Source organism: Arachis hypogaea, chromosome 19, assembly GCF_003086295.3.
Source record: "Arachis hypogaea cultivar Tifrunner chromosome 19, arahy.Tifrunner.gnm2.J5K5, whole genome shotgun sequence".
In the NCBI taxonomy this organism is placed as follows: Eukaryota; Viridiplantae; Streptophyta; class Magnoliopsida; order Fabales; family Fabaceae; genus Arachis; species Arachis hypogaea.
In genome coordinates this window covers 125,115,380-125,135,129 of record NC_092054.1, presented here as the reverse complement: position 1 = coordinate 125,135,129, position 19,750 = coordinate 125,115,380, and the positions used below count along the sequence as shown (strand labels likewise).

General features: G+C 32.9%; 2 protein-coding genes across 2 annotated transcripts; one reads left to right on the top strand and one right to left on the bottom strand.

Annotated features, from left to right (window-relative positions):
* Nucleotides 1–636: 636 nt before the first annotated feature.
* LOC112778692 (disease resistance protein Roq1-like) lies at nt 637–10,652 on the top strand. The gene is made up of 4 exons (XM_072227606.1): nt 637–1,308; nt 7,424–8,525; nt 8,620–8,919; nt 9,001–10,652. Exons 1-4 carry the CDS (start codon nt 773–775, stop codon nt 9,445–9,447), a joined length of 2,385 nt encoding a protein of 794 aa, XP_072083707.1. The 5' UTR covers nt 637–772; the 3' UTR covers nt 9,448–10,652.
* Nucleotides 10,653–11,189: 537 nt separating this feature from the next.
* LOC112777102 (disease resistance-like protein DSC1) lies at nt 11,190–17,047 on the bottom strand. The gene is made up of 4 exons (XM_025821385.3): nt 16,438–17,047; nt 13,490–14,597; nt 13,096–13,395; nt 11,190–13,004 (listed from the first exon to the last, which is right to left on the bottom strand). Exons 1-4 carry the CDS (start codon nt 16,941–16,943, stop codon nt 11,493–11,495), a joined length of 3,426 nt encoding a protein of 1,141 aa, XP_025677170.1. The 5' UTR covers nt 16,944–17,047; the 3' UTR covers nt 11,190–11,492.
* Between the last annotated feature and the right edge of the window lie 2,703 nt (nt 17,048–19,750).

The following is a 19,750-nucleotide window of genomic DNA, read 5'->3' as shown; positions in this document are numbered from 1 at the left end:
TGTAAAATTATCATGATTAAATTTGGATAATTAGTGAAATACCTAATAATAATCGACAAAAGAAGCTTTTAGCTACTATTATTATTAGAATAATATCAGGTCCAAAAACAAAAATAATATTATATAAAAATAAAATTTATTATTTTGATGTAAATTTAGGTGTATTTAAATTTATGTAAAGTTGATATATAGTTAAAAGTTGTTACATGACAATTTAATTAAACCTGTGAAATTATTTAAGAATTTTTAACTATTAAATTTTATATAAAATTAATTGTACCTGAATTTTTATTTATTATTTTTAATCAATGTTCTAAATTCTAAATTTTAGATTTTAATAGTACAAAAATAAAATATTAATTAAATATTAATTAATATTAATAAAAGGTATTGACATTTTAATATTCTTTTAAGAAAAATATTAGAAAATTATTAAAATTTATTATTTTTAATTATTAATTAATTATCAATATTTAAAAGTGTAAGCTAAAATATATATTGTTAAATTATTAAACTAAAAAAATTAAATTAATAGTTAAAAATGATGTAAAAATAATAAATTTTAAGAGTAGTCTAGCATTTCTCTTCTTTTATTATTGTTGTTATATAGAGCAGGTAGCTGAAGTAAATGAGACCATTGTATCTCCTGGATCTAAGTTTCTACATAGAACTTACTCTTTCTGCTTTGTTCATCTCTCTAAATGAAATTACAAGATAAGTCAATTAGATAAAAAGGAAGAAAAGCACATCCATAGAAAGGTAGATACTAGATATGTCTCTCGTTGTTGATGATGACCAAAAAAATTCGTTTCTGGTTCATGTGGAGCCCTTTCTTCCACTCGATGTGTTCGTCAGCTTCAGAGGCGAAGACACCCGCACCAACTTCACCAGCCACCTCTATTCCGCGCTCTCAAGAAACGGCATCAAGGCATACATGGACGACGAAGGCCTCGAAAAGGGTCGCGATGTCTGGCCATCGCTGTCCCAAGCAATCGAGGACTCCCATGTTGCCATAGTAGTGTTCTCCAAGAACTACGCGTCTTCCAGATGGTGCTTGGAAGAGCTTGTGAAAGTACTCGAATGCCGGAAAAAGATGGGACAGGTAGTGATACCTGTGTTTTACGAGGTCGATCCGGCGGAGATTCGAAATCAGAGAGGAGTGTACGGAGAAGCCATTGCAGAACACGAAAGAGGATTGTTGGGTGATAAAAGTGTGGAAGAAGTGAAGAAGATAGTGTCCGCTTGGAAGGATGCTCTCATGGAAGCAGCAAACATATCGGGGCGGGACACTCGTAGTCGCGAGTACAAGTCAGTATTTCTAAATTCTTTTTTGCGCCCCTTGCTTTGACCTCTGTGGAATGAATTTTGTAAATTTTTTTCATTACAAACACAAACATGCCAATTTTTTTTTCTTTGCATTTCAACTAATTAATACTAACCATTTTTCTAATTTTTATTACTAAAAATGTTGACTTGCCTGGCATTTTTTTTATCAATAATATTACATAACTAATAAATATTATTATTTTTATAAAAATATTTAACCAATAATAATTTATACTTATATTTACGAGCTAAAACTTTACACTTTATATATATAAATTACATACATAATTTATATTAATTATAATTAATTATTAAAACTTATACACATAATTTACATATACATTTATCAAAATTTGTATATATAAATTAATAAAATTTATTTATTAAAAATAATTTAATATTTTTACTGACTAAATATTAATTAAAATTACTAAAAATAGTTAACTCTCAAAGTTTTTTGGATATTTAATTATTTATTATTATATTAATATAAATAACTATTTTTATAATCATTGCATAAATAATTATTTACAAGTGGGTCAAAATTCAATTCTATATTTGTCTTCTACCACTTAAAAAAGCGAAAATATATTAATTTTTGTATAGAATTTACGTCATTGCAAAACATTAATATATGTTCACTTTTCTTTAAGATGTAGGAAGCAAACTCTTCTTATTAGAGATATATCATATATTTGAGAGACAAATTTACCATCATTTGCAAAATTTGAAAAGATTATTCTATCCTACAACTTGCATGCTTAAACAAAATTAAATATACTACACATTTTGTCCAATGAGTGTTGCGACGGTGTTCAAAATTTAATGTCTAATTGTCAAAAAAGTTAGATAATTAATTTTTAATTTAAAAATATAAAATTAATAAATTTTAAATATTTAAAATTTATTATAAAAAATAAATTAACTAAAAAATAAACACCAAATAAAAAGACACTTAGAATTAACATTATCCCAGCCATGTCCTTGAAGGACAATATTCTACGGTGCCTATTGTGGTGACATTTGATATTTAGTGGCTACAATAACTAGCTTGGTTGCATCAATTTATAGCGAGCAATGTTAGGAACCAAAAAGGTATTAGCCAAAAATCAGGCAAAATATTTTTGGTGAATCCAAAATTTATACGAGTTAATATATATAGATGTTTCTTCTGTTAAGTATCAAAATGTTTCTTTTTCATACTAAATGGATGTTCTTTTATATATTTTTTGAATTTTTTTGTATTACAAATGTGAATGTGTCTATTTCTTTAAAAATTTTATATATTTTTTAAATTTTATAGATAGTTAATTATTTTTGCTAAAATATAATTAGATATTTCTCTTGTTAAGTATTAGGATGTTTTTTTCATATTAAATGAATGTTTTTTTTTTATATTTTTCGATAAAACCGTCCTCGAGTATTGCTTCCACGGCCTACCAAGGTACGTTTTCACAACACCAACGCGAGGGGCCAAATCTTCAGCGGGTCGAATCGTTGCGTTGTGTATGGAGATTCCGGTATTTTGGTTGGGATCGGTTCTGCCTTGTGCGGTAATTGAGTTGAATTGGCCGGCCATAGGGAGGCGGGAGAAGATGTTGCAATTTCGGAAGACTACGGCGGCGTTACCGAAAATAAAATCAACGGTGCCATAAATGTGGCAGTCGCAGTAGAATTGACGCATGGAATGGGCGTAGAGTGTGTCTTGGTAGCCCTCGAAGCTGCACATGTAGAAGGCAGATAAGTCGGCTCCGCTTCTAAGGGCAACTGCTTGGTGCTTGCTTGGCCCTGCTGTGTTTCGAAATGTTATGTTCACTGCTACAAAATAGAAGTGGAAGCCATCGGAGGAGTGGGTTGCGGTGGGGAGGCGGAGAGAGCTTGACGGAGAGAGAGAAGTTTGTGCGTGTGATTGTTAGAGGTGGGTAGGTTAATGTGAGAGAGAAAATGAAGGTTTTTATAGCAATTAGGTTTAGTTAATAAATTTTAAATTTTTTAAATTTTAAATTTAAAAAATTTAAAATTAATTATTAATATAAATTAATGTGATTTTGTTTAGTTTTTTGCGGTAACCTTTTGGTTCCAAATGCTTTTCCATTTATAGCTTACACGTGTAGTAAAAGAAAGTGTTTGAATTTGGGTTTGACATTGTTAATGACAGTAAAATTATTAAGCAAACATGATAATTTTATGTCAGAGGCTTAGTCTTATAAGCCTAACCCATCTGCCCATACCACCTAACCCGAATCTCTTCCCATACCGACTGAAACGAAGGTCTTCTCCGCCACTTTGATGCTCGACGAGATGAGATTTGTGGCCACCAAATGCTACTCCGTCGCTGCAGCCCCTTCCATATCTTGTCTAAGGCCAAAGATGACAAGCGGAATGCTGGTAACACGCCGCCGTTGCCGCTTATCGTTGCCTTGTCTACTCTCTTTGTCATGGTTGCCAGGATGCTTGGTTGGACTTACCCGCGCCTGGGCTTCACCACTGCCGCCGGAATAGACACCTGGCTCCACTTTTAGACGCACTTAACTTCTCCAAATCGGTTCTGGTCCTCGATGGTTGCCTTTGCATTCCTAAGCTTCCAACTCGGTATCCGTCACCACCACCTCGGCATAGACGGTTGCTAAGATACCCGACCTAGCTCAGGTGTTGCTGATGCTACTGTTTGGCTGAGGTGTCCCCCGATTTTGTTGATACCGATCTCTTTCTCAATTGGAATTCAGTTGTATGGTTCTTGACCAGAAATGATGATTAAAATTAGAAAAATTTAGTGAGCTTAAACACTACTTAAGACTGCTTGAGCAGAAGTCACTTGTCAACTTTCTATTGAGTGGTCAACGCTTAACCACTTGTAGCCACCAATAACGTGGCCACCAGAGACGTGACCATATTCTACACAGACGAGGCCGAAATTGCGATGATAAAAGGGGCCTCCACCAATCTAGCATCGAAGAGACGAACTGACGAGGAGACGTAAACCACGGTCAATGGCGCCTCTGAGGTTATGAACTATATGCGCTTTGGAACTTACATGTATTGGGACGGTTTGTTTATGGAGAATGATAGCTTGGGATGGGTGAAGCTGGGAATGACATGTACATATGCAATTGTTTGGCTTGATTTTTTTAAATTTCGATAGAGGTGGACTTATATCCTTAATTTGAGGAGTATATACCACTCCTATTAAAAGAGAAAACTCGATTCGAAATTTACAAAAGAAAAAGCTCAGATTCGAAGTTTACTAAGTGTTTGTGTCAAAATATTATGTATAATAAAAAATATATAAAATGTTATTGATACTAAGTTATATAGAAAATAATGTAAATAATTGTAACAAAAGAAAACGCATAAAATAAATAAAAATTAAAAAAAATAAAAAAATAAAATTGAAAAAAAAGCAAAATGTCTCAAGAAAAGAAGAATAAAATACTTGAAGAAACTAAACAAATTGAAAATTGACTCCAAACACACTTGCACTCAATGATTCTTTTTGACGTTCAGTGTGATTGGAATTTGCTAAATTTTAGTGTAATTATAAAGTGTTTAAATTGAAATTCCTCTCTCTTTTTAAGTTTTTTTCTATTTATAGATCACAATGAATTACGAAATGTTTCTCTTTGGAATTTGCTAAATTTTAGTGTAATTATAAAGTGTTCAAATTGAAATTTCTCTCTCTTTTTAAGTTTTTTTCTATTTATAGATCACAATGAATTACGAAATGTTTCTTTCTTTCTACCATTTAGCTTCTTCTTTCCTCTTTTTTAGACTCTCACAACTCACACCTTAGAGTGTCTTTGGATTACAGTTTGCAAACGGAAGTTTGCATAAAATTGATTTTGCAAAATTGATTTTGATGAAAAGTAAATTTGTGTTAACGTGATTTATGTTTGGCAATCTTTATATCAAAATTGATTATAGTAAAATAAATGTTGTTTGGATTATACTATTCAAAATCACTTTTAGATGAAAAATTATCAAAAAAGACATCAATTTAAATAATTTTTTTTTATATACATGCAAAATCAAGATGCTAACAAAAATAATATAAAAAATATTTATCATATAAATAAAATAAATACAATAAAAAATAAAAAAATGGAAAAGAGTACTATAAATTTTATAATATCAAACAAAAAGAAAATATTCTATAATTTTTTTAGTAATGTGAGTACTCTTTAATTTAGTATTATTTTAGACTATAATCAATTTCCTTTGTTGTATCAACTATTTTTCATTATCTATGACTCTATTGTTACTTATAATTAGTTTTTATTTATTTTGTCTTTTTTATAAGATCATAATTTATATTATAAAATTTTGATAATAAATGTAGTATATAATAATTACAATTACAAATTTTATAAAATCAGAATAAAAAATAAAAAAATTAATACAAAACAAAAATAGAGTACATCAAAGAATAAAAAAAAATTGATACAGATAAGAAATAATAAAAATTTCATAAAACTAACAACATATATATCATATGAACAAAAAAAATACAACAAAAGGTAAATAAAATTCATATGAATAAAATAAAATAAAAAAATAAAAAAAATTCATACACAACATAAATACAATGCAGTAAAGGATAAAAAAAATCATATGAACAAAAAATAATAAAAATATCATAAAATTAATAAAATATCTAAAAATTAGAGCACAATAAAAAAATCAACAACATTTGTCATATGAATAAAAAAATACAATAAAAAAAACAAAAATCACATGAACAAAGCCAAACAAAAATAAAAAAAATTTCATAAAAAATATACATATAAAAAATAGTATAGTAAATGATAAAAAAAAACTCATATAAAAATATAAGATGAGAAATTAGAATACTACACAAATAATATAAAAATATTTATCCTATAAATATAAAATACAATAAAAAATATAAAAATTAAAATATGAAAGTGAGTACTAAAAATAATAAAAAAATTAAAATATTCACTTTGCTAGTGATCGAAACAAATTTGAACCATTTTGATGAAAACAAATTGGAACTAAGAACAAGTAGGAGGAACCATAGAGAACTGTGATGGTAATAGTTACTAGTATCCTTTGTATAGAAGAAAATGAAGGATAGGATTAGTAAAAAAGAAATAAAATTTCCACCTAATTTTCTAAGATAATCAGCCATCGTGAACGTAAAACGCAGAAATTACAAATTTTAGCTTCTCCTGAACGTACGTTTAGAGGCGAAATCACTTATGCGTTCAGAAGGATAAAAGTTGCCAAACATAAAGGTAAAACTTTCAAGAGACTCAAACGTGCTTCTTTCCTCCTCAACGCTTTTGCCAAACACACCCTTACTTTAACGGTAAAAAGTCTTATTCTCCAAGTTGGACACCCCACATCTTTTCTTTTAACTTGGTCATCAAGCATTTACGCACATTTTTTATTTTACCATGTGTCAATGCATTAATTCACGTGTTGATAAAGCTCCGACTTAACACCATTCCTCGACTCATGTCACACAAGATATGATCGACATTCTATTTCAATCATGATCGAAGTGTATTTATTTGTTGAAATTTTTGTATCAACAGCAACATAAAATGATTAGAGAAGATAAAAATAAAACCTACTTGGATTGATTGTATGGTCACTTTATTCATCTGTTTAACTAAATGTTGATATTCGAATCCTACTTAATGTATGTAGCAATTTATTAGCCAATAGTAAATTCTTAAATAGAGTGCAAATTAGCAACATATTAGTTTTTGATTAGTTGAGTTGGGAGATACTATAAACAAGTAAAAACAAAGAAAAGATAGAAATATAGTTTTTTTGAAAAAATTTTAATATTCTCTTTAAATTTTTAATGATTTATTGTATTTAATACATCAGAAGTACATTAAAAATAAAAAAAAATGTATTTTCAATCAACATTTTTCCTTTTTTATTTGTTAACCAATAAATCAAACCCATAATTTTTAGTGCATCTTTTTACTTATTTGAATACAATTTGTCATTTAATTTCCCTGTGTACTTTTATAATTAAATTTGCTTATGTAATATGTAGTTTCGCCGTTTGTGCTAAATTCAATAACATATGTCATCTTGTCTTTGATCATTCCTTTGCAAGGAACGAGTCACAAGTCATCGATCAGATTGTTGAAGATGTATTGAAAAAGTTGGAATTAAGGTTTCCTAATGAGCTACAAGTTAACCTTGTTGGAATTGACAAAAGTTGCAAAGATGTGTCATTATTGCTATCAAAAAGTAAAAGCAAAAATGTGCATGTAATTGGAATTTGGGGCATGGGCGGAATAGGCAAAACAACCGTTGCAAAGGCTGTGTTTGCCCAACTCTTTCCCTATTATGACAGTGTGTGTTTTTTAGAAAATGTCAAAGAAGCACCCCAAAATATAGGACAAAGCAAACTTACATCTTTACGAGAGAAGCTGCTTTCTGAGCTACTAAAGTATGAATATTTGAACTCTACAACAAACACATTCATTAGGAGGAGGCTTAGTAATAAAAAAGCTTTAGTTGTACTTGATGATGTGGATGATTCAGAGCAACTAGAACAATTGTGTAGAGAATGTAGCTATGCTGGTCCAGAAAGTAAAGTGATTATAACAACAAGAAATAAGCATTTGCTTAGGGGAATAGTTGATGAGGATGATATATATGAGGTCAAGACATTGAGCTTTGGGAGATCTGTAGAGCTTTTTTGCTTGAGTGCCTTCAAAGATTGGGTTCCCAAAAAAGGATATGAAGATCTCTCTCAGAGAGCAGTTGATTATGCAGGGGGTGTTCCTTTAGCTTTAAAAGTATTGGGCTCAAATCTCCGTGACACAAGTATTGAATTTTGGGATAGCGAATTGAATAAACTCAAGGACTATCCCTACGATGGAATTCAAAAGGTGTTACGAGTGAGCTATGATGGACTAGATATTCTAGAGCAGAAGATATTTTTGGATATTGCGTTCTTTTTCAAAGACGAGAACAAATATTTTGTGGAAAAGATACTAAATGCTAGTGGTTTATTTGCTGTTAGTGGAATAAAAGTCCTTACAAATAAAGCTCTCATAACTATTTCAAAGGACAAGAAGATACAGATGCATGATTTAATACGAGATATGGGCTTGAATATTGTTCGTCAAGGCATTAAAGATCCTGGAAAACGTAGTCGATTGAAGGATATTGAAGAAGTTTCAGATGTGCTTGAATATAAAAGGAAGGTAAGGAAACTTAAGTCTCATCATTATACTCACTTTATAAAAATATTATTTCTAACTTAATGTGATACATATTGTTTGCTTTATTTTCTGTTAGGGAAGTGATGCAATTGAAGGTATAAAATTAGATTTGTCTCAAATTGATGATCTACACTTGAACTCTAAAGCATTCAGCATGATGAGTGATCTAAGATATCTAAAATTGTATGCTCCCTCTGGCAAGACTTTGGGTAACATGGTGTATCCGGAAGTCCTTAATGAATTTTCAGGTAAGCTGAGCTACCTTGAATGGCATGGATATGGTTTGAAGTCTCCACCGGAAAATTTGTTTACTCAGAGGCTTGTTGAGATTTGTATGCCGCACAGCCATATTACCAAACTTTGGCATGGGGTGAAGGTAAAAGATATTTTCCGCAAACTTAATCAATGTATGCTTATAAGTTTGCTTTATGAAAGATTATTTTTATTTATGTGGCAGAATCTTGTGAGTTTAGAGAGAATTGATCTAAGTGAATGCAAAGAGTTGGCGAATCTCCCGGATTTGTCCAAGGCATCAAAACTTAAATCGCTTAACCTTTCTGGTTGTGAGAGCTTGGCAGAGCTTCATTCATCTATTTGGTCTCTTGACGCTCTTGAAATTCTAGCACTGGATGGATGCAGAAAACTCACAAGTTTGAGAAGTGAGAAGCACTTGAAATCTCTCAAGACGATCAGTGTTAACGGCTGCACAAGTCTCAGAGAATTTTCCGTGTCCTCTCGTGTGATGGAATGTCTAGATCTGAGAAATGCTGGAATAGAAGAATTGCACCAATCAATTCAGCGCTCAAGCAAGCTTAAGTCACTCTACCTAGACAGTTTGATACTTAATTACTTATTGAGAATCTTCCAAATGAGTTATCACTCCTTAAGAATCTTTCAGAGCTGAGAATTTCTAATTGCAGACAACTAGTACTCAACAAAGAGCAACTGCATACCTTATTCAACGGCTTAAGGTGTCTGCACTTACTGTATTTGAAGGATTGTGATAAATTGTCTGAACTCCCTAACAACATTGGGTGCTTGGAATATCTGTGTGACCTAAGATTAGATGGAAGTGGTGTAGAGACATTGCCTATAACCGTCAAGGATCTAATCAATCTGGAAATTTTGTCGCTGAGAAACTGTAAGAACCTTAAGTACCTACCTACTCTTCCGACACTTATCAAAGAGCTTTATGTGATTAACTGCGAGTCCTTGGTGACAATAAACACCTTAGAGACCTTTGCGAAAGAGATGAGAGGAAGCACCAAGTTCATCTCGTTCGAGAATTGCACGAACCTGGATGGACCTTCACGTGAAGGAATCACGAAAGGTGCGAATTTAATAGCAACAAACGCGATACTCAAAAATAAGGATGTGGAGGAGGAGGTTCGTTCGCAGCAATATAACAGTGCACCAGAGCTAGGCCATAGCTACAGCTTCAACTTCGTGAAGGTTTGTTTGCCAGGAAGCAGTGTTCCAAGGCAATTCACTTATCGAAGCACCAAGTCCTCTTTCAGAATCGTACTTCCTTACAGCTCAAAGGTGCGGGGCTTAGTTTTTTGTGCAGTTCTGTCTCCATTTGATGAAATGGAGAAGGATGGTGCTAAGATCTCATGTGAATGCTACGAATACCAAGGAAATGGCACGAAGGTGGCGTATACTAGGTGGCATCATGAAGCTATAAGGGAGTTGAAGTGTGATCATGTGTATATATGGTATGATGAATTTCTTTTTGATGGCAGTGTTGTTGGAGGTTATAAAAGGCATTTCACTGTTGAGTTCTCCGTTACAAATGGTTTTGGGGAGCGGAGTGTGTTGAACATTTGTACAAAAGAGTGTGGGGTGCGCCTAATTCTTGACTCAGACTTGCCCAAATCAGCAAGTGTTTTGCTAGACGACGTTCGGATGCTAATAACGAATGACCTTGGACGTAAATTGAAGAGAATCATGTGGTTGGACAAGATCTAGATTACCCTTAGATATTTTATTCTGTGTATTATTCAAAACAAGCTAATTGTCTAATTTTCCTATAAAAATTGTCGTAGTAAAATCAATCCCTAATTATCTAATTTTCCTATGAAAATTAAAATAGTAAAATCAATTTTGTTATGTCTACTTTCTTTATAATAAATATTATTAGTATTTTGACATCAATGTTTTCTTAATAACTAAGTATATATTTTCTTAATTAAAAAAATTAAATACACAATTAATTAGTAAAAATATAAAATAAGAACACGTTACGGCTTTTTTTTTTGGATATGAAAAATATATGTGTATTGTGCATCGTCGTGGAAACTGTGAGTGTTAGACATGGATGTGGGACAGTTTTTTCTGAAACAAGGAATGAAGAAATTGGACTATCCGATTTCTTTGTAAAAAATTTTTAAATTTACTAATCCGATAGTCCGATTAGTGTGGAAAAGAAAATTTAAACTTTGGTGAAGGTAATCGGACCTTCCGACTTGTATTTAAAAAATTAAAAAAAATTGGAGTACACAAATCGGACCATCCGATTTGTGTACTCCAAAATTTTTAAATTTTTTAAATAGAAATCGGACCCTCCGATTTGTGTACTCAAAAATCAGACGGTCCGATTTTTACTTCTAACACCACAGTCGCGTAAAGCATCTATACACTCCACAATTACGTACTACACCATTTCTCCTTCCACACTTAAATTAAAAAGTGACACATTACATCAAACTAAATTTTAAGACATTAAATTAATAAATTTCTCATGATACGAACCCCTCACTTTTTTTTTTCTTCTACGCGAAACTAATACTTTATACGGGTCGCATTTGAAGAAGACATAGAAACAATCATATCTTTCACTGAGAACATCTTGATATTGTGTATCCCCTTTCTTTCACTCTGATGAACGTGTTCTTCATTGTATAATCCATCGCTTTCGTCCTCATTGAAATAAAATCTCTCAGTTGCCATTCAGATTGCTCTATGTTGTTGTGACTCCAACTCCAACCTTAGCTCTGATCCCAACTCCAACCCCAACTCCGAACCTAACCGCAACCCTAACTCCCACTTGGACTCAAAATCCAACTGCAAATTCCTCAAAAGATTGTGCAACTCTGAGTCAAAAATCAAGCGCACCCCACACTCTTTTGGAAGAACATTTAACACATCACGTTCCCCCAATTCATTTGCAACAAAGAACTCAAAAATAATTTCTTGTTCTTTGAGGCTTTTAACAATGCTATCAAAATGAAGTGCATCATACCAAACAAAAACATGATCACCTTTCAAATCCTTGGTAGCTTCATGGAACCACCTAGTAGCATACCCCACCTTTCTACCATCAGCATCATAGCACTGACAAAATATTCTGGCACCATGGTTCTTGATTCCTTCGCTTGGCGAAATAAGCACAGACAAAACCATTCCCAAAATGTTGGAGTGTGAAGGAATTTTGACTTTGAAAGAGGACTCTCTGCTTCGGTATGTGAACTGCTCCGGGACTCTGCTTCCTGGTGAACACACCTTAACAAAGTTGTAGTTGTGACAGCTGGCACCGCTGGCGCCTTTGCTTCTTACAAACACATTTTGAAAAGCGGCATTCATTGATGATAACTCTGCACCTTCCGCTATCCGGCAGAGCGAAGATCCGTCTAGTTTCGTGCAATTCTCAAACGACACGAACTTCTCTCGCCCTGTCATCATGGTTGCAAGAGTCTTCAAAGTGGGAACTGTCACCAACGATTTGCAGTTAGCGGCGGTTAATTCTTTGATGGTTGTTGGAAGCTCTGGCAGTTGCCTGAGGTTCAAGCAATTCTCTAAGGAAAGAATTTCGAGCAGCGAAAGATGCTTGATGCTTTCAGGCAACGTTTCTACGCCGCTTCCGTCTAGTCTCAGCTCACATAACTTGGACAACACGCTAATGTTTTCAGGAAGTTCAAGCAAGTTTGAACAATCCTTCAAATGCAGCAATCTTAGAGATCTTAGACCATCAAACAATGCTTGCAATTTCTGTTTTTCAAGAACTAGTTCTTTGCAATCAGAAATTCTTAGTTCCACAAGGCTTGTAAGGGATGATAACTCATTTGGAACATTCTGGAATCTCAAACCTTCTAGATTCAGATATCTAAGGTTGCTGGAAAGCCCTATCGACGAGTGCAGTTGTTCTATTCCTGCATTCTTCAGTTCCAAGCTCTCCATCTTATCGGAGGACAGCGCAAACTCCTTCAGACTGGTGCATCCCTCCACACTGACTTTCTTGAGAGATCTGAAATGCTTCTCGCTCTTTAAACTCTTGAGTTTCTTGCAGCCATTGAGGATCAAAGTTTCAAGCGTGTCAAGAGACAAAACAGATGGATGAAGCTCAACCAAGCTCTCACAATCAGAAAGATTCAACCATTTGAGTTTAGATGCCTTGGACAGATCTGGAAGATTCTCCAAATATTTGCACTCACTTAGATCAATTCCCTCTAAATTCACAAGATTCTGCAAGAAACATTCGATATATCAGAGACATCGTTGATCCGAGTCATTTTAAATGTTAAATGTATATTAATTATGAAATAAATGACTATACCTTAACCCCATGCCAAAGTTCTGTTATGTGGCTCTGGACCATTCGAATCTCAACAAGCTTCGTAGCACAGAAACTTTCTGGAAGAGACTTTAAGCGGTATCCGTTCCACTCAAGATACCTCAACTTGGAAGAAAATTGATTAAGGACAATAGGATAGTCCATGTTACCCGAAATCTTACCACAGGGAGTATGCAATTTCAAAAATCTTAGTTCAGTCATGATGCTAAATGCGTTAGCATTTAAGTGTAGATCGTCAATTTGTGACAAATCTAACTTTATACCTTCAACAGCATCACTCCCCTGACAAAGAAAAATAAGCGAACAATTAATATCACATTAACTAGTAACAGTTCTAAGTTCTAACTAAAATCATTCCATGCTGATAATTGATTACCTTATTTTTGCATTCAAGTACACTAGAAATTTCAGCAATGTCCCTCAACCGGCTACGTTTTCCATGATCTTCGATGCCTTCACGAACAATACTCAAAGCCAAATCTTGCACCAAACCATGCATTTTTATTTTGTTGCCATCTGAAATGGTTATGAGAGCTTTATCTTCAAGGACCTTCAAACCACCGGTAGCATAGAAACCGCAAGCATTCAAAACCCTTTCCACAAAATCTTTACTCTCGTCTTTGAAAAAGAATGCAATGTCTAGAAATATTTTCTTCTCAATATCATGTAGTCCTTCATAGCTCACTCGCAACACCTTTTGAATCCGGTCACAAGAATAGTTCTCGACCTTATCCAATTCCCTCTCCCAAAATTCAATGCTTCTATCACCAAGACTCGAACCCAAAACCTTCAAAGCCAACGGAACACCACCGGCATAATCAACCGCCCTTTTCGCAATATCCTCGTATCCTTTCTTCGGATGCTTGCTCTTGAAGGCACTCGAGCAAAAAAGCTCTAGAGATTCTTCAAAGCTCCATGTCTTAATCTCATAAACATCATATTCATCAACCATTATTCCCCTAAGCAAATCCTTATTTCTTGTAGTTATAATGAGTTTACTCTCTGGACTTGCATATCTAAATTCTTCACACAATACTTCTACTTGTTCTAAATTATCCACATCATCAAGCACAACAAAAATCTTTTTGTTACTAAGCCTCTTTCCAATTAATAATGTGGATTCTTTAGAGTTTTGATTTTCATCCTTTAGAAGCTCAGAAACCATCTTCTCTTTTAAAGATTCTATGTTTTGTGATGCTTCTTTCACATTTTCTATGAAGCAAACACTGTCATATAAGGGAAAGTGTTGGGAAAAAAGGATTTTTGCGATGGTTGTTTTACCTATCCCGCTCATACCGCAAATTCCGATTACTTGAACATTTCCAACTAACAAATTACCTCTGTTTTTTGACAGCAACAATTGCATCTCTTTGAGGATTTTGTCAAATCGAACAAGGTCTTTGGATTTTAGTTCCTTAGGGAACCTTAACTCCAGCATTTCCAATACATCTCCGACCATTTTCTCAATGACTTGAGATTGGTTCCTAGTGAAAAAGCAAGATTAAACGGAGGATTAAATTAACTTTAATTTCCACTGAAAAGATTAAATAAACCAATACTTAATTTCTTTTGGCGGAGAAACCAATACTTAATTAGTAATTATACATTACTCTAGCCACGAAACTACTATTACAGTATTACTCTTTTTTTTAAAAAAAATTAAAATATAGATAATCAATTAAAACTAAATAGTAAATTTGGATTCTAGACACTACACATATATAGAAGTCATTAAAAAACGATTTTTTATGTTTATCTATTACCAAATGTAATTAATATAAATTTTTGTTTATATATTAACTTCCTTATATATCAAAATAATAGATAAACTAATCCATAACAGAAGTGGCGTCTTCAGACTTAATTAGATTTTAATGTATAAGAATGCTTAACTATTTTTGTTTTACATATCTTCATTAAATTTAAATTATAAATAAATAATAAAACTAATGAAAATATAATAATAATAATTATTTGTAAAAAATGTAATAATTATAAAATAATATTTAATAAAATAGAAATTATTAAAAATATACGAATAATTTATTTTTGTCTATTTTTTCATTTTTAACAAATTATATATATGAGACTGAAGAAATTATAAGGAACTAAAGGTATAGTGCCTAAACAATATAATATCTCAGCACTCTATGTGTTATTTTACGATTTTTAAATGGGTGAAAAAATTCTCATCCAGCTGTTTTCATGTAAAGTTGATAGTCGAAAATTATTAGATAATAATCTAGTCAAATCTATTAAATCATATAATAATTACTAACTGCATGTGAGTCTTCGCCGCCTTTTAAATATTGTATATCATTGAAGTTCTGTTCTGAAAAAGTAAGTTTATTCTCTGTTCCTTCTCTATTATTTTTTTCTTTTATTAATGACAACAAATATGCAAAATATTGATAAGGAGAAATAATATTGATAAAGAGAAATAACAGTTGAACAACTATATATAAAAAAAATTAAAAACCACAGATTTTTTTTTTCCTTCGTAAGTGAACTTTTGAAGTTGCTTCATCGCATAGTGTTTGGCGAATGTACGTCATTTCTCAAATATTAATTATTCAGATCTGTGCCAAAATTTTAGTAGTAAGATCTAAGCATAAATAATGAATAAACTTTTTCAAAGATATTTAGACATACTAGAATTACTCAATTTAAAGTTATCATATATCCTTTGATTAGTTTGCGCAAAAGCAAGGGCTTTAATAAAATATGTTTGTTAATTTTATATATAATAACGACTAAGGAACATAACCTTTAATATCCTTTCACATCAAGAAATGAAAAACAAATAGAATTAATTTTTTTAATTAGAATAAAAATTTTTGTTACAAATTAATTAATCTTCCATATCCAATATTTAAACAGTTATACAAATTGAAGAATTATAATGAATAACATTGTATAAAATAAAAACTCAATTTTTGAACAATGAAATTTTTAAACAACATAAACAACCACCAATCAAATAAAAATACACTACACCCTAATTTAATGCTACTAATTAAATTTATTCTTTTAACCCTATTAATTCACATTGTTTACACATTGTTCAAAAATCTTATTGGTTACCTATACTTTTCCAATTTTTATTATTCCGTTTTCTATTTTAGGTTACATATTTAAAACGTGACAAAAAAACAATAATTTAAAAGCTAAAATGTTATAGCGTAAGAAGAGTTTGCATACAAAAACTATTTTCATGTGAATTATCTAAATTACACAAGAATGACAAATAATGTAATGCATGGTAGGTGCATGAAAATGAAACTTCCAAAATTTATTGTTACACAAGAATTAACTAGTACTCACTTATTGCTTCGAGTGTACCATCCAGATATATTAGCAGCTTCAGTGAGTGCACCTTTCCATTGAGACAGTTTCTTCTGAACATCTTCTTTGTTGATGATGTTGTCTTTTTCATCCAACAACAAGCACCGTTCATGTTTTGCAAATGCTTCTCCGTATGTTCCACTCTGATTCCGTACATCACAAGGATCAACATTGTAAAACAGAGGTATAACCCCCATTCCCTCGGTTCTTCGGCATTCGAGTATCTTCCCAAGTTCTTCCAAACACCATTTGGAAGACGCGTAGCCCTTTGTGAAGATCACAAAGGCTACACTGGAGTTGTGGATGGCTTCGCGAAGCGGCGGCCATATCGCATCTCCGGTTCGGAGGTAACTATCAATGTATATTTTAATGCCTGCTTGAGTAAGTGCTGAGTTTAGGTTATTAATGAAGTTGATTTGGGTGTCCCCGCCTTTGTAGCTCACAAAAACATCATATTTTTTTGGAGAAGAAGGAAACAACTCCATTAATATAATTAATCTCTTAGTCTATAATAATGTGGATACAGTCAAGAAAGTGTAGAGAGAAATGAACGAACTAATTAATACACTCTTGAACGATGGAGGAGCATGAATAAGGGTTTAGGATATATGCGTTTATATAAAGAGACTCTAACGCGGGGGGGACAAATATTTTAACATGATAATGGGACCCCTTATTTAACCACAAGTAGAACGTGAGAGAATGATATATCATATATGGGACATGACGCGGCGAATTTATTCGGAATAAAGATTCATTATAAATAAACGATTTATTTGATTAAATTAAAGACTTTGGGGAATCGTAAATCGTAATTTCTAGGAGTGACAAATGGATCAATCATCAATCTGTTTTATCTCCACTCGTAACAAACTAAAACCCCTTAAGACAAAATCATAATAATAATAATAATAATAATTTAAAATCCTTACAAAAATGCAACTTCCATACTAAAATCAATTATTTTTATTTTTAATATATATTTTATATTAATTATTAATTTTAGTGATTAATTTTAATAGACACTATAGTTAAAACTGTAAATTGTAAAGTATTGGTTTAGCTAACTTGTACTTTCAAAATAAATATTAAGATTATAAATTAAAAAATATTAAAAATACAAAAAAAATTAAATTTTTAATATATTTGTTTTGTATTTATTAAAAACAAAAATTTAGAAACTAATCTTATTACATGTCTTTTGAATAAATGTTTACTAAATCATATAAGTATTTAAGAAATAAAAATATATATTAGAGTCAATATTTATTTGGTCATTTTTGAAGCGAGCGAAAAAATTTCAAAAACAAAATTAAATTCTAGAATATAAAAATCTAAAGTATGTTAACTACTCTACCATCTCAATTTAACTAATAAAGTTTTTTGATATTACTGTTAGAAACAAGAGACTGAGAGAATAATATGAAAAGTGTATTATTGAGTTGTGATAGAAAGTACAATATACAAGAGGTATTTATAGCTGCTAAATGAATCAGAGTAATAAAGGCATAGAATCCTATAATTAATATACAGATATACTACATAAATATAGACGATACTAATTGATCCTAATTGATGCTAATGATTCTCTAACATTCCCCCTCAAACTCAAGTGGGAGCTAAGGATACCAACTTGAGTTTGGATAACAAAGTCCGAAAGCGAGTCGGGTGATGAGCTTTCGTGAAGATATCAGCAGTCTGATCCAGTGTCCCAACGGCAATGAGACGAACAGTATCAATAAGGATACGTTGTCGAACAAAGTGACAATCAATCTCAATGTGTTTGGTGCGTTCATGAAACACATCATTATGGGCAATCTGAATAGCACTGCGGTTATCACAAAACACATCAGTAGGAGACGACTGAGGAGCACCCAGATCTTCGAGAAGCCAACGAACCGAGATAACCTTAGCAGTGGTGTCAGCGAGGGCACGGTACTCAGCTTCTGTGCTTGAGCGAGCAGTGAATGTTTGCTTCTTAGCACGCCAAGAGATGAGAGCGTCGCCAAGAAACAAACAGTAACCAGTAGTAGAACGACGATCAGTGGGATCACAGCCCAATCAGCATCAGAGTATGCCTGAAGGGTCAAAGAGGAATGGGCAGAAAAATGAAGGCCATGAAATAGAGTGCCTTTGACATACCGAAGAATGCGAAGAACTGCCGCATAGTGAGTAGTACGAGGAGCTGACAAGAACTGGCTGAGGACATGAACCGGATAGGCAATGTCTGGTCGGGTGACAGTCAAGTAGACAAGACCTCCAACTAACTGGCGATAAAGTGTCGGATTATCCAAAACAGTGCCATCCATAGGGGTAAATCGAACATTAGGCTCAAGAGGAGTAGACTCAGTGCGACTATCTGTAATCCCAGCGCGAGCAAGAAGATCTGAAGCATACTTAGCCTGAGAGAGATAGATGCCATCATCGGTGGAGATGACCTCAAGACCAAGAAAATACCTGAGAGAACCAAGATCTTTCATCTCAAAGGTACGGTGAAGTGAGGCCTTGAGAGCAGAGATACCATCAACATCATCCCCAGTGATTATCATGTCATCAACATACAAAAGTAGAAGAACAACTCCACGTTCGCTTTTACGAATGAAGAGCGCATTCTCATGAGGGCTAGAAGTAAAACCAAGACTGCGTATGGTAGTGCTGAACTTGTCAAACCATTCACGAGGAGCTTGCTTAAGTCCATAAAGTGCCTTGCGAAGGAGACAAACCTTATCAGAAGGACAAGGATATCCCGGAGGTGGTTTCATATAGACTGTCTTTTTCAAATCCCCATTAAGAAATGCATTCTTCACATCCATCTGACTGAGAGACCATTTTTTAACTGCGGCAATGGCAAGAAGAGCTCGAACAGACGTAAGGCGAGCGACAGGGACAAAAGTCTCTTCATAATCAATACCATACTCTTGCGTACAACCTTGAGCAACCAAGCGGGCCTTATAACGGTCAATAGAGCCATCAGAGCGAGTCTTGATCTTGTATACCCATCTACTGCCCACAACTTCCTTATCAGAAGGAGGATCAACCAGATCCCAAGTGTGTGCTTTTTCAAGTGCCTGTAATTCTTCTTGCATTGCTTGTTGATACCATGTTAGAAACAAGAGACTGAGAGAATAATATGAAAAGTGTATTATTGAGTTGTGATAGAAAGTACAATATACAAGAGGTATTTATAGCTGCTAAATGAATCAGAGTAATAAAGGCATAGAATCCTATAATTAGTATACAGATATACTACATAAATATAGACGATACTAATTGATCCTAATTGATGCTAATG

Excerpts from the sequence above, each read along its gene's own strand:
- LOC112778692 (XM_072227606.1), top strand. The coding sequence starts at position 773 with ATGTCTCTCGTTGTTGATGATGACCAAAAAAATTCGTTTCTGGTTCAT. Across the intron at positions 1,309-7,423 it reads ACTCGTAGTCGCGAGTACAA|GAACGAGTCACAAGTCATCG; the intron begins GTCAGTATTTCT and ends TTCCTTTGCAAG. Across the intron at positions 8,526-8,619 it reads TGCTTGAATATAAAAGGAAG|GGAAGTGATGCAATTGAAGG; the intron begins GTAAGGAAACTT and ends ATTTTCTGTTAG.
- LOC112777102 (XM_025821385.3), bottom strand. The coding sequence starts at position 16,943 with ATGGAGTTGTTTCCTTCTTCTCCAAAAAAATATGATGTTTTTGTGAGC. Across the intron at positions 14,598-16,437 it reads TGGTACACTCGAAGCAATAA|GAACCAATCTCAAGTCATTG; the intron begins GTGAGTACTAGT and ends CTTTTTCACTAG. Across the intron at positions 13,396-13,489 it reads TACTTGAATGCAAAAATAAG|GGGAGTGATGCTGTTGAAGG; the intron begins GTAATCAATTAT and ends TTTCTTTGTCAG.